A 13868-nucleotide genomic window follows, 5' to 3' on the forward strand; every position below is an offset into this window, starting at 1 on the left:
CACTCAGATAATCTGGGTTATCTGAGTCTATACTGTCATATACACCCAGTTCAAAGCAGATATTGTGGATTGTATTTAGCTGTGTGGAAGAGGTGTGGGTGAGTGCCCTTCCACACAGACCTATATCCCAGAATATCAAGGCAGAAAACCCCACAATATTGTGCTTTGAACTGGGTTATCTGAGCCCCCTTCCACACAGCCTTACATCCCACAATATCAAGTCAGAAAATCCCACAGTGCGGAGTCTGATAGCCCAGTTGAAAGCAGGTATTGTGGGATGTTATTCAGCTGTGTGGAGCGTGGTGGAGTGTCCTTCCCTGGAGGCGGGGTGGCCATCTGTCGGGGGTGCTCTGAAGGTGCCTGGGTGGCGCCTGGGAGCCTCTGGTGACGAAGAAGGCGAGAGCGGGCAGTGGAGGGGCGGGACCCTGAGGCAGCGGCGGGCGGGCTCCTCCTCCTCCTCCTCCTCGTCTCCTCTCTCGGCTTCTCCTTTCTTTCCGTCTCTCCCTCCGCCGCCTCAACCATGGTCGCAGCGGCACAAAGCCAGGGCCGAGAGGGCGGGAGGCCGCGCCTGCTGCCTTGAGCGGAGAAGGCCCCAGCCGGCGGTCCTGCCTCCCCTGCCTCTTTCTGGGCGCCCCCTTTGCCCCCCCCTCTCCTGAGCAGAGGAGGCAGCGCCGCGGCCGCCCCTCTCCCGCCCTGCCGCCCGAGGGGATGCGGCGGCGGCGGAGGGGGAAGCACGGCCAAGGCGGAGCTGGGAACGAGCCCCGCCGCCCAGGAGAGCGGCGCAGCCCGGCCGAGGGGCGGCGACACTGAGGCCGAGGGAAGGAGAGAGAGAGAGAGAGCGGCCCTGAGGGGGAAGCAGCAGGAGGAAGAGGAGGAGGAAGAGAAGCCCCCTTTCCCCCTCGCTCCTGGCCTCCGAGAAGGGCCCCGCAAAAGGCGAGATGGCGTCCTACGTGGATAACAACTTCCGCCAAGCGGTCATGAAGAACCCGGCCGAGAGGAGCCCCCAGGTAGGAGGGCGCAGGACCCTTCCCCCATCGCCATTGCCTCCTCCTCTGTTGTTCCTCGCCCCTCTCCCCCTCGCCCCATTGCCACAGGATGCCTACTCTCTCTTCCTCTCCTTCCCTCTCTCTCCCTCTCTCTCCCCCCCCCCCCCCATATTAGAGTCTTCAGGGCTGGACTTCCCTGTCTCTTCTTCTCACTGTCTCAGTCCCTCATGGAGGTCTGCCTTCAGTGCCTCCACTTCCCTGTCTCTTCTTCACCCCCCATTTCAGTATCATTTCTCTCTCTCTCTAGCCAACCATATCAAAATATATTGTGCTTTATCTCCTGTTTTCTGCTACTCTCTCTTTTCTAAACCCCGGTCTCAGTATTATTTATGATTTTCTTTTGCCTTCAGTACTTCTCTATCTTAATAATAATAATAATAATAATAATATCTCCAGTTTTCTACTTCTCTCTCTTCTAGCCCCCAATCTCAGCATTATTTATGTCTTTTTGCCTTCAGTACTTCTGTATCTTACTACTAAAACCCCAATCTCAGTATTATTTATGATTATTTTGCCTTCAGTACTTCTCAATTTTAATAAGAATATCTCCAGTTTTCTACTTCTCTCTCCTAGCCCCCAATCTCAATTTTTGCCTTCAGTGCTTCTGTATCTTACTACTAAACCTCAATCTCAGCATTATTTATGTCTTTTTGTTTTCAGTACTTCTGTATCTTCCTACTACTACTACTACTAATATATCCAGTTTTCTACTTCTCTGTCTCTCTTCTAATCCCAATTTCAGTATTGTTTGTGCCTTTTGCCTTCAATACTTCTGTATCCAAATAATAATTTCTCCAGTGTACTAGTCTCTCTCTTCCAGCCTCCAATCTCAGCATTATTTATGTCTTTTTGCTTTCAGTACTTCTGTATCTTACTACTACTACTACTAATAATAATATATCCAGTTTTCTACTTCTCATTCTCTCTTCTAGCCCCAGTCTCAGTATTGTTTGTCCCCTTTGCTTTCAGTACTTCTGTATCTTAATAATAATAATAATAATTTCAGTTTTCTCCTTCATCTTCTCTCTCTTCTAAACCCCAATCTCAGTATTACTTGTGCCTTTTGCCTTCAGTACTTCAGTATCTTACTACTGCTGCTGCTACTACTAATAACATATCCAGTTTTCTACTTCTCTCTCTTTTCTAGCCCCCGATCTTAGTATTATTTATGCATTTTTTGCCTTCAGTACTTCTGTATCTTAATAATAACAATATGTCTTCCACTGTATTTCCTCATGATAGTATAATTGATCTATTTTTGTCTTCAGGACTTCTCTCTCTTCTGCCATATCCCCCTCCCCCCATATCAGTATAATTTATTTTTGCCTTCAGGACTGTACTTTATCTCTCCCACTCCCTATTTAATATGATTTAGATATGTATATGTTCAGTATCTCACTATCACCTCTGCTGTATTCTCACTCCCCCCTCCCATTCAGTATCATTTATTTTTGCCAGTACTTCCCTATCTCTTCTTACCCCTCCATTTGCCTATTTTTAGTATTAACCTACTGTATTTCCCCATATTGGCATATATTATTTTTATCTCTGGTTTTCTACTTCTCTCTCTCCCCTACCCCCCATCTCAGTATTATTTATTAATTTTCCACTTTTTTACTGCACCCCTTCATTTCAGTATCATTTATTTCTGCCTTTAGTACTGTACTGCCTTATCTTGTCTTACCCTGCCCCCCAGTGTGATATCATTTGTCTATTTTTATCTTTCATGCTAACCTATCCTACTGTAGTCTCCATATCGGAATAATGTATTTTTTTTCATTTTGTTTTTTCAACCTCATTTCAGTGTAATTTATCTATCTTTGTCTTCTCGGTTTCTTCTACCCTCATTTCAATAAGATTTGTGTATTTTCATCTTCATTACTTCCATATCTCTTCTATCCTCTCCTCCTCCCCCCAAATCCCCCGGCCCTTTGAGTATCATTTATCTATCTTTGTCTTCAGTACTTCTTTCTCTTCTACTGCATCCCGCATACCAGGATAATTTATTGTTTATCTTTGGTACTGTATACCCCTTCTACCTCATTTCAGTGTAACTTATCTATTTTTTTTGTCTTCAGTACCTCTGTACCTCTTCATAATACCTCCCTCCATTTCAGCATAATTTATCTTTTTTTTTCATCTTCCATACTTCCTTATCTCATCCATGCTCCCCATGTCAGCATAATTTCTTTTTTCATCTTCAGCATTTCCTTTATCTCTTCAACCCTCTCCCCCTCCAATTTCAGTATAATTTATCTATTTTTGTCTATGTCCAAAGAAGAGACCTCCTGGCCTACATAGAGAGGGCCCTTTTCTTCCTCAGAATGGGTTCCCAGCGGTCCTTAATTCCAGTAGCCTATCAAAATGCTTTGATTCAGATGGCCCATAAAATGCTTTCACAGCCACATCCATGCTGGCACAGTCCGCTGTGGGAGGGCTCTTCTTTATGTCCTTTTGGAAAATGTTACATCTACATTGTGGTGGAGAATGTGAGCCTGCCAGGAGGGTAGAGTGAAGATTTGAATATTGCAGGATTTTATTGAAAAGAAGAAACATAGTAAAAATGGAATTGCGTTCTCAAAAAGTGTGCAGACAAACAACTCTGCTAGTTTAGTTCCCTCCTCCTGTCTATATGCATTGGGTACATGAGCTAATCTGTTTTCAGATGTCTGTAATCCTTTTTCTCCTTATGAGAAGGAAAGCTGTTAATTCATTCACAGTCAGAAGCACTTAGTTTCCCTACCCCCATCTCCACCAGCACTGTAAACCATAGATGGGTGCTTCTGGGAAGATGGATGCTTAATTTAGTTTTGACCCTCTCCCATTTCTAAGTTTGAATTGGACATTCATCTCAGCAGGCAGACAGACTCATATATAGCTAATGTTGCGAGGTGGTCGTTTGGTTTGTAGATTGTCTTCCCTCAGTTTATATTCTCGATTTCTGTGTAATTTTTAAAAATTCTGGTAAGGTAACTGCGCTCCATGCAGTCATGCCAGCCACGTGACCTTGGAGGTGTCTATGGACAATGCCGGCTCTTTGGTTTAGAAATGGAGATGAGTATCAATGCTGGAGTCACATGATACTAAATGTCAGGGGAAAACCTTTACTTTACCTATTAGGTAAACATAGGAAGGTGCCCCAGTGGTGCAGCGGGTTAAACCATTGAGCTGCTGAACTTGCTGACCGAAAGGTCAGTGGTTTGAGTCCAGGGAGCAGGGTGAGCTCCCGCTGTTAACCCCAGCTTCTGCCAACCTAGCAGTTCAAAGACATGCAAATGTGAGTAGATCAATAGGTACTGCTAAACTAAACTGTTGATGTACTGAACTGTTGATGTAAACCACAATGTATTCTTGAAACTAATATTGCAATCCTATGCCTAATTAATTAGTTTCAAGAATAGGTTATGGTTTACATCAACAGTATTGCAATTCTGTGCCTAATTAAAAGGCGCTCCCGGCGGCGCAGTAGGTTAAAGCGCTGGGCTGCTGAACTTTCTGACTGAAAGGTCACAGGTTCGAATCCAGGGAGCAGTGTGAGCTCCCGCTGTTTGCCCCAGCTTTTGCCAACTTAGCCATTCGAAAACATGCAAATGTGAGTAGATCAATAGGTACCGCTCCAGCAGTAAGGATACGGCACTCCATGCAGTCATGTCAGCCACATGACCTTGGAGGTGTTTATGGACAATGCCGGCTCTTAGGCTTAGAAATGAAAATGAGCACCACCCCAGAGTCGGACACAACTAGACTTAATGTCAATGTTCACCTTTTAAACATAGGATATTCTGGGGTGCGCTGCTTCCATATTTTTTAAATTTGTTGTGCTGGGTTTCTATGTTTTCTTGGGGATCATAGTGTACTAAATCATAGTTTCTTGCATATTTTACTTCAGCCGCCCACTGCAAAGTATTGCCTTTGATCCTTTCTGGAAAGATAATGTTTCAATGAATACACATTTACCATACTTTATTTATTTGTTTTACTGCTCACTGCAGTTCAGGATTTTCCACTGCCTATTTTAAATAGATAGTTAAACTCAATTTCTGCTCTTCCCTTGCTGTTTTTGCCATCTTCTATCATTCCACAGCACACTGTGGCATTTCTGGCAAGTGCATGTTGCTCAGAAGTGGAAAGAAAATTCTTACGTAATTGAATAAATATTTTTATCCACCTGTACACTTCATTTCTGCCCTGCTTCTGCGGAATGTCATGAGTTGGCCCAGTGTCTTTCTTGGATTATTAGCATTTAGCAAACAGGATCTGAAGTGGAAGAAGATGCTCAGAGAATACATTTTTACAGGATAACCCTTTTAAGGTTGCGTTAAGCTGAGCAGATTCCCTCTGCTTTCAAATAGTGACTGTAGAGGTTATTACTGCCAATCGTTTAAAGATAAATAAGCTTTTTACTGATCCCTCTATGAAGACTTAGCTCAATAGCTAATGCTTCATGGAGTTACTTTGCTTGTTGGAGTTAGTGCCATCTGTCCTGTTTTAAAAAGGGCTTGCATTGCTGTCTTCAAATTCCACATGTCTTAACTTTAACAATGTTTAATTGTTGTGTTTGCCAATAATATTGGACCCTTTCCAACAATAATGTTAAAGTAATAATGTCAAATCAATTGACGGGAGATTGTTTGTCCTGAAGTCCTTGCCTACTGATAAGTTATTTTGATTAGCTTGCTTTATCTTTGGACTTACGGTATGCGTAATGGGTTTTGGAGTTAAAAAATATCACAGGTATCTGCTTTTAAAAATAACCCTGACCTTTAGAATTTTGCTTTAAGACTTATTGTTTTTGTGTCCTTCTTTGACCCTCCTGCTACAACGTTTACTATATTACTTAGAAGGAAATAAAGGGGCACAGTTCTTCTTCCTGGGATTCTGTTTGTTGATGTGTAGTTTGGCCTTGGGAAGCCCCTCCCCCCCCCGGTGATTCAGCAGGTTAAACTGCTGAGCTACTGAACTTGCTGACCAAAAGGTCAGCAGTTTGAATTCGGGGAGTGGGGTCAGCACCCGCTGTTAGCCTCAGCTTCTGCCAACCTAGCAGTTTGAAAAAATGCAAGTGTGAGTAGATCAATAGGTACTGCTTCTGTGGGAAGGTAATGGCGCTCCACGCAGTCATGCTGGCCACATGACCTTTGAGGTGTCTACGGACAATGCCGGCTCTTCGGCTTAAAAATGGAGATGAGCACTACCCCCCAGAGTTGTACACGACTAGACATAATGTCAAGGGGAAACTTTACCTTTAGTTTGCCCTAGAGCAAACTGCATTTTATGTAATTGTTTTATCACTTGCATATGAGAATAAAAAAACCCAGAGAGTGTCAGCTGGACCATCTCAAAAAGATTGACCAGTTAAATTTGAGCATTTACCATCATGTCCATCAGGGTAGGCTAGATCATTAGAAACAAAATATGTCCTGCCAAAAAAGTGAAGTGCTAAACTTTACTGCTGGGTGCCAGGTTTTTTAAAGCATAAATGACGCAGTGAAGAAATTTAACTTCATTGCAGAGATGGGACCAACACAAAAAAACAGTGCAGAATGCTGAATCCAGAATGCTAGGGCTGCATTAGCACTGCAAATATGAAGTACCTGCAGTCTAAAGACACTCTGGCATTGTACTTTGAAAGTAACTTTAAATTAATAATGTCAAAGTTGTTTTTTAACTGTAAAACACTAAAATTGGATTGCAGGAAATGGAGTTGGTTATTACCATTACAAACCTTTGGGTCTGCAAATGGGCTTCTGTTGTTTATTGGAGGTCATTACTTTCAAAATATATTTTGTAGCTCTGTGATTTTTGTTGTTTTTGTCGGTTTTCTTTCATAGCTTCAGAGTTGTCCAGGGCATCTTTCTTTTAAAACTGTACTGTCCGAATAAGTATATTAATGAATTTAAATATTTAATTATGATTTCAGGGAACCAAGCTTTTGCTTGGCTTGTTTTTGTACGTTCACTTGAGTGGTTATTTTATAAATAAATGTTCAAGTTAGTTTTTTATTTTGCTTTCAGTTAATAATTTATATCTTCCCTCTAAAATATCTTGATGGTTACAATGACTGCATTTCTACTTCTGCTACTGATATGGATGGGCAGTCCTAACCTTTGTACCACTGTAAAATGACCAAAGTAAAGGAAAAAATGTAAAGGAAAAGGATTTCCCTCCCTAAATGCTGATGTATGTATTTTCTAAAATTTCTAGTTGTAATATTGTAAGCTTTGCAGAATATCTTTTTAAAAAAAAATCATGATTTTAATATTAATATTGCAAATTTCTGTGCCTTCACTGTCAATATGTTCTGTAAAGCAATCCATACTGCAGGATTGATTGAATCATCTTTCTCATGTTTATGTGAGTGGCATGACAGTGGGGATGGTAGGTCTTTGTATATCTCCTGTATCCATGGAGTCATCCTTTTTTCCTCATGCACTAAATGGAGGGGGAATTCTCAGTGGAATGTGGAAGGTTTCCGCAGGCATGTCATTTCCTATAAGGGCCCAGTCGACAGCTTGTGCACATATGGTTGGGTAAAAGAGGGCTTTATCTAGTATTTGGGAATTCCCTGTGGGTGAGTCTTTCATCTGAAGTGGATTAGAGACTATAGTGTAAATGCAGAAAGCGAATCAAAGCAATAGATACATAAGCTTAAAGATATATGTGTAGTAATTCATAATAACAGCTATTTAATGTGATAGATTTGAAGATCAGGGTCACAGACCTGTCTCCACAAACTGATGTGGCATTAAATCTGATTTAATCCAACAGGAGATTTGGAGCATGTCTATACTATAGAAATAATGCAGTATGAAACCATGGCTCAGTGTTTTGGAATCATAGGAGTTGGAGTTTCGTGAGGTACCAGCACTTTTTGTTAGAAAAGGTTACAAACCTTGTAAAACTACGACTCTCATTATCCCATAGCATTGTGCCATGGCAGATAAAGTGATGTCAAACTATTGTTTCTATAGTGTGGATGTACCTATGGTTTGAGTAGACAATACAGGATGAGCTGTTAAAAATATTTAGTCAGTTATTTTACTTAGAAAAAGTAGGCTGTCCTGTTTCTAAAGTTGAATTAGAGTTTTGACTGTGAATAGGATGTGAAATAAATAGTTGAGTAATATGATTTATATTAATGGGCAACCCCTTTAGTATCCTGAGTGTTCTTGGTTAGTCTGGAAAAACCTGAAGACAGAACTGAAACCTAAAATTCCTATGGATACAGAGTATGTGTCACTGTTGTATAAACAAATATTATCTCATGCAATCATTTCTGTTCTTTCATTCATCAAAAGACAGTCTTTGAAGTGTGCTCATACTGCTCTCAAAAACCAAATGTAATGATGCTTATTGTGTACATTAAGCATGACTCCTTGTCAGTAAGTTGCACTTTGTTCAGTAGAGCGTGATCTCAGATATGTGTGCTTGCTTGTTTATTCATTGGATCTAATAATCTGCCCTTTAGGGTATCCTAGAACAACCAATAGCAGCCATGTGTTAAAAGTAGAAATCCAACTAGATTCCTTTTGTAGTGCCAATTCTTGCACAGGCCGAGGGAGGAGAAAGACTAATGCAGCAGATGGGCATTGCTTCTTTGGCACATACCCCTGTTAGTGCTTGTCACAGATTGAGATAATTTAGTAATATTTAAATTATCCCGGCTTCTTAAACAAATGTATACATTTTTTGCAAGATAATATGTATTCAGTAACATTTTAAATGAACATGATGCATAATCTTGCCCCTACTCCACTTTATTTTTGGATATAAACTGTGAAATTAACACAGTCTGTTGAGATCACATCACAAAGAGAATGTGCCCTGGAAAATCAGCTTTTTGCCAGCCGCTCTTTGTTACTCATAGTTTGGTCCTTGATGAAAGTAACTGTTTAAAGACCTCTTAATATATTTGAACAGTTAGACCAAGGAAGGCATCAATTCCTTTGTGAATTCATTTTGGGGGGAAACCCCTGCTTTGTTATGACATAAACTCAGTATATGTTGAACTTGCAGAATTAAAATGCCTTTCATGCTAGAAACTCCTAATTGGCATAAATGTTCAAGCTTTGAGTAGTTCTCAGGGTTTTGGAACAGTGCTCCCTTTGTTTCATCTGCTCCAGCACACCTGCTTACTCCAGCCTTGTCAATAGGAGAAAAAAGATGAAGAATTTCAGTTTGCAGGGGGTATCTCTTGGTTTTTAGGTATGCATAAATGTGTGTCACACATGAGTGCCAAAATAAAATGTGCTGTTGATAAAAGATCTGAATGACTGCTTTGTGATGTATGTCCTAAAACCGTATGGATTCCAGTGAAAATCCTTCAGACACTCTTGAGTTTTGAATGGTAACATGTTAAGCGGCAAATTTGACTTACTCATTTGGTATCTGTTAGTAGAATATGAAACAAAAAAAAATTGTATACCATGTAAAGTGATAATTTGCTGGTTATAGTATTTTAAGGGTTCAATCTGTTGAATATTCCTTGTGGTTTTGGTTGTTGTCTCTGTCCTGTTGCAGTGATTTTGAAACACTTCATTTGTAGAAGTGATAATGAGAACTTATCAAGTAGATATAACAAATGCAAGAAAAGAAGCAAAAGTAGCTGATAGTAAAATAACATAATTAAATGAATTAATTACACAGATGGGCTACTTTTGGATTGTACTGATGATTACTGTGTACTGTCCAGCTTTTGGTTATCTAGTTATTTCACTGAACTTTTACACTTGCTTATTCTGCCAATAGTTACGTTATTTGGCCAGAAATGGAAAATAAAAGCACAGGATCGTATACTTTGGCAAATTGTAGATTTGTGAAGTCCAAAGGAATGGATCAACATCAAATTAGATAGGGTATTCTTCCTATTATTTTTCATTTCAAAGCAATATTTTTGAGTGAATTATGGTAGGTAAGAAAAACGATTATATTTCTGGTTTCTCCTCCTCTTCCTCTTCCGAATGCCAGTCAGCCCAGTTACAGTTTTATTGCTTTTACTGTATACACATGTACATAATATGAACCAAACAAACAGTATTTCATCTGCCCTAAAGCTCAGTTTTCACAAGCTCTTATGAGTAAACTATAGCAATGAAAGTAAAAAAGGAAAATAAAGGAAGAAAAATGTAACAGAAATCAAGCCATTCCAAGGCATTGACTTGCTAACCATCCCTTGAACAAGTCAAATGTTCAGAGACTTATTTGTTGTGCACTCTCAAGTCATTTCTGGCTTATGGAGACTCTAAAATAATGAGTCTTTTAAAAATACATGTTGGTAAGATTTTTTTAGGGGGTGGGTCTTCTTTTGAGGGTGAGAGAGAATGGCTTGCCCAAGGTCATCCAGTTACCCAGCTCAAATCAAGAGACTTGCTTTTTTCAAAAGTGGAAATGCTTTCTGTCTATGTCTGCAATTTTGATGCACAATTTTCATATAGTTAAGAGCTGGAAGGTATACATTATTTAGTCAATATCACATGTTACTTTGTTCACTGCTAGAAGCAAACACCAGTCAAATGTTCAATCTATTTTTGCATATAGGGTGTTGGGATGCTTCATCATATCCACAGGAGGACTTGTTCTGTGGAAATAAAAAAAATAGGAAAGTGACATATCGACTGCACATATTTTCTGTTGGATTTTGCAGAGGAACACTGCTACTGTGATTTATTTATTTATTTATTGTGGCAGAAGCGAGTTGAAGGTACAGTTACATGCATTTTAAAACACAAGGTGTTTTTTTTTATTAAAAAAAAAACTTGGCTTTATGCTAAATGTCATTTGACCAGAAGCTGGTCACTTGGAGTGCCTCTGGTGTTGCTGCACTGTGAGAAGATCCTCCATTGTGCATGTGGCAGGGTTCAGATTGCATTGTAGTAAGTGGTCTGTGGTTTGCTCTTCTCTGTACTCACATGTCATGGACTCCACTTTGTAGCCCCATTTCTTAAGGTTAGCTGTGCATCTTTTGGTACCAGAGCGCAGTCTGTTCAGTGCCTTCCAGGTTGTCTACTTTTCTGTTTGCCCAGGGGGGAGTTTATCCTTGCTTCTGTGATGAATGCTAGTGATATGTTCTGTGACGTCTGATGTAGCCCTCAGTATGTTATTGCCCATATTGCTTTCTTTTTAGCCAACTAGCTGTGCCATTACCCTTCAACCCACCTTCCAGTTCACTTTTTAAGAACTGCATGAGGGATTTGAAAGGTTGCCTAGTTTCAGACAGAAGTAGCACTGAAAGAAATAAAAAATCCAAATAATGGTGATCTTTTGTGTTGGCTAGAGTTCTAAAAAAATGGAGTAGAGGTCAGTAGAGGAACATGAACGAGACAAGCTTCATGCAGTGGTAAAAAGGTGGTGTTCCTTGTAGCCAGGCAGAATAGGAATCTATATGAAAATAAAAGTGAATGCAAGGAATTGTAGTATTTTATTGCTTTCAATAATGGTGACTAGAATCATTAGATTAAAATAACTTGACTTTGAACTTTCCAGTTCTCTTCTCAGTAGAACCTGGGAATTTTTGCATTCTTCAAATCCAATCTGTGGTGATATTTCTCTATCCAGTCATTGTTTTTGCATTAATAGATAATTTTTGCTCTGCAGACTGTTCTTTGGTCTGTGCATTCTTTCAAAGCACTAGCAGAATCTTGGGAGTCTGTATTGTGTTGCTGATTCTAGACATGTGGTTTAGTATAGTAAAAGTCAGGGCGGGGAAATGGTTGCTTGAGGCTCAAAGAGCAAATTGCCACTTCTGGAGCGTTGTGTGAGCTACAAACCCACAAAAAATCAGCCACAGAAAACAGAAGCTGGAAGTCACTTCAGGTTTATTTTATTTTTATTTTTTTTTGCTGCACAGCAGTTGATTCTGGGGCATTCTGGAACTGGAATGTTTGTGGGACAAAATGTTTCCCCTACGTTCTCCTCAGTTGCTTGCTCTGGTTAGAGTCTATTATTTGTGAAATGTATCCTTATTTACCAAGCTTGAAAGCTCCATACATGATCTTTAGATCATGTAGTAGGGATGTTGTTAGTCATTCTGTATGACCTCAGTGAATGTGTCATGTGTGTGGCATAGTGTAGTCTGAGGTAACAATTCCTTAAGATTTTTAAAAAAGTCTAGTTCTACTTATTGAATTATCTGTTATGCCTATGGAAGCTATACTTTGAAAAACTACAATTGAAGTTATGCTTAACTTAGATCGAACTATGACTTGGATACTTGGATACTTGTGAGTTTGTCCTTTGTTTATTTTTCTGCATGTATTGGTAGGAAATTAGAAGCTTCCATTTCTAGTATATGGAAAATTTTAGTTCAAATGCCTCAAAAGAGTTTTCTGGAAATCAGAAATACAGAGTTTTAACCTCCCTCATTTAATAACAAGGAGATGAGGGCATCTGAGCCTTTGGCTTGACATTTTGTTGTCCATGATTTATGACAAAGGTGTTTCCACCGGGAACTTAAAAAAACAGCAGGCGCTCATCCTTTGCACTTCTAGAACACTGGGGAAAGATTGTGTATGGCTCTTTTCCTACAGTTAAGTGGCATGATATTATAGGCCCTGTTTTCCAATTCACTCTATGCAGAACTTTGTATAAATTGTGCACTGAAATTATTTGTGATTGTGATTACAGGCAGTCTCCGAGTTAAAAACATCCAACTTATAAACAACTCATAGTTAAGAAAAGGGGTGAGACAACAAGAAGTGAGAGAAATCTACCCCTAGGGAGGGAAATTCACTCCTGAAAGAGTTATCATGGGGAAAAGATGTCTCCACTGAGGCTCTATCACCAATCCTTGTTTCCATAGCAAGCCAACATTTTCAAAATCCTATTATCACGGGGACAGGAAGTGAGGTGAAATCTTCTGAACAGGGGCACAAACAGCAAAAGAAACACTGCAGAGGTTTAACCCTTCCCGGTGTTATCCGGAATGTGCACGCACACATACATGCTGGAGTTACACTTAAAAATGCACCTCTTCCGACTTACATACAAATTCAACTTAAGGACAAACCTACAGAACCTATTTTGTTCATAACTTGGGGACTATCTGTATAGTGTTGAAGGAGCTATAGTCAGAACATCATGATATGGCTTAAGTGTTATCTCTGAATGTTCACCTTTATATATCTTAGGGTACCTCTACACCAGGGGTCCTCAAACATTTTAAAGAGAGGGCCAGGTCACAGTCCCTCAAACTGTTGGAGGGCTGGATTATAATTTGAAAAAAAAAATGAATTATTCCCTGTGCATACTGCACATCTCTTATTTGTAGTGCAAAAAAAACCACTTAAAAACATTACAATAATTAAAATGAAGAACAATTTTAACAAATATAAACTTATTAGTATTTCAATGGAAAGTGTGGGCCTGCTTTTGGCTGATGAGGTAGGATTGTTGTTGTTGTTGTTGTTGTTGTTGTTGTTGTGTGCTTTCAAGTTGTTTCAGACTTAAGTTGACCCTGAGCAAGGGCCGGATAAATGACCTTGGAGGGCCGCTTTCGGCCCCCGGGCCTTAGTGTCCCTGTTGGTGCTCCTGGACCTCTCAGCGGCCTTCGATACCGTCGACCACGGTATTCTTCTGGGACGCCTTGCAGAGATGGGTCTTGGGGGCACTGCTCTGCAGTGGCTCCGGTCATTTCTGGAGGGTCGCACTCAGAAGGTGTTACTGGGGGACTCCTGTTCAACGCCGCAGCCGTTGACCTGTGGCGTTCCTCAGGGTTCCATCCTGTCCCCCATGCTGTTTAACATCTACATGAAGCCGCTGGGTGAGATCATCCGGAGTTTCGGGGTGCGGTGTCATCTGTACGCAGATGATGTCCAACTCTGTCACTCC

At 40.4% G+C, this 13868-nt stretch overlaps 1 protein-coding gene across 4 annotated transcripts in view; it reads left to right on the top strand.

Annotated features, from left to right (window-relative positions):
• Nucleotides 1–456: 456 nt before the first annotated feature.
• The window catches only part of RAPGEF2 (Rap guanine nucleotide exchange factor 2), a 189099-nt gene continuing 175687 nt past the window's right edge, over nucleotides 457–13868 (top strand). For all 4 annotated transcript variants that reach the window (XM_060778766.2, XM_060778769.2, XM_060778768.2 and 1 more), the window contains exon 1: nucleotides 457–1007. In XM_060778766.2, coding sequence (XP_060634749.2) covers nucleotides 939–1007 — 69 coding nt within the window. In that variant the 5' untranslated portion in view covers nucleotides 457–938. The remainder of the gene's footprint in view (nucleotides 1008–13868) is intronic.

Source organism: Anolis sagrei, chromosome 5 (assembly GCF_037176765.1).
Source record: "Anolis sagrei isolate rAnoSag1 chromosome 5, rAnoSag1.mat, whole genome shotgun sequence".
NCBI classification, from domain to species: Eukaryota; Metazoa; Chordata; class Lepidosauria; order Squamata; family Dactyloidae; genus Anolis; species Anolis sagrei.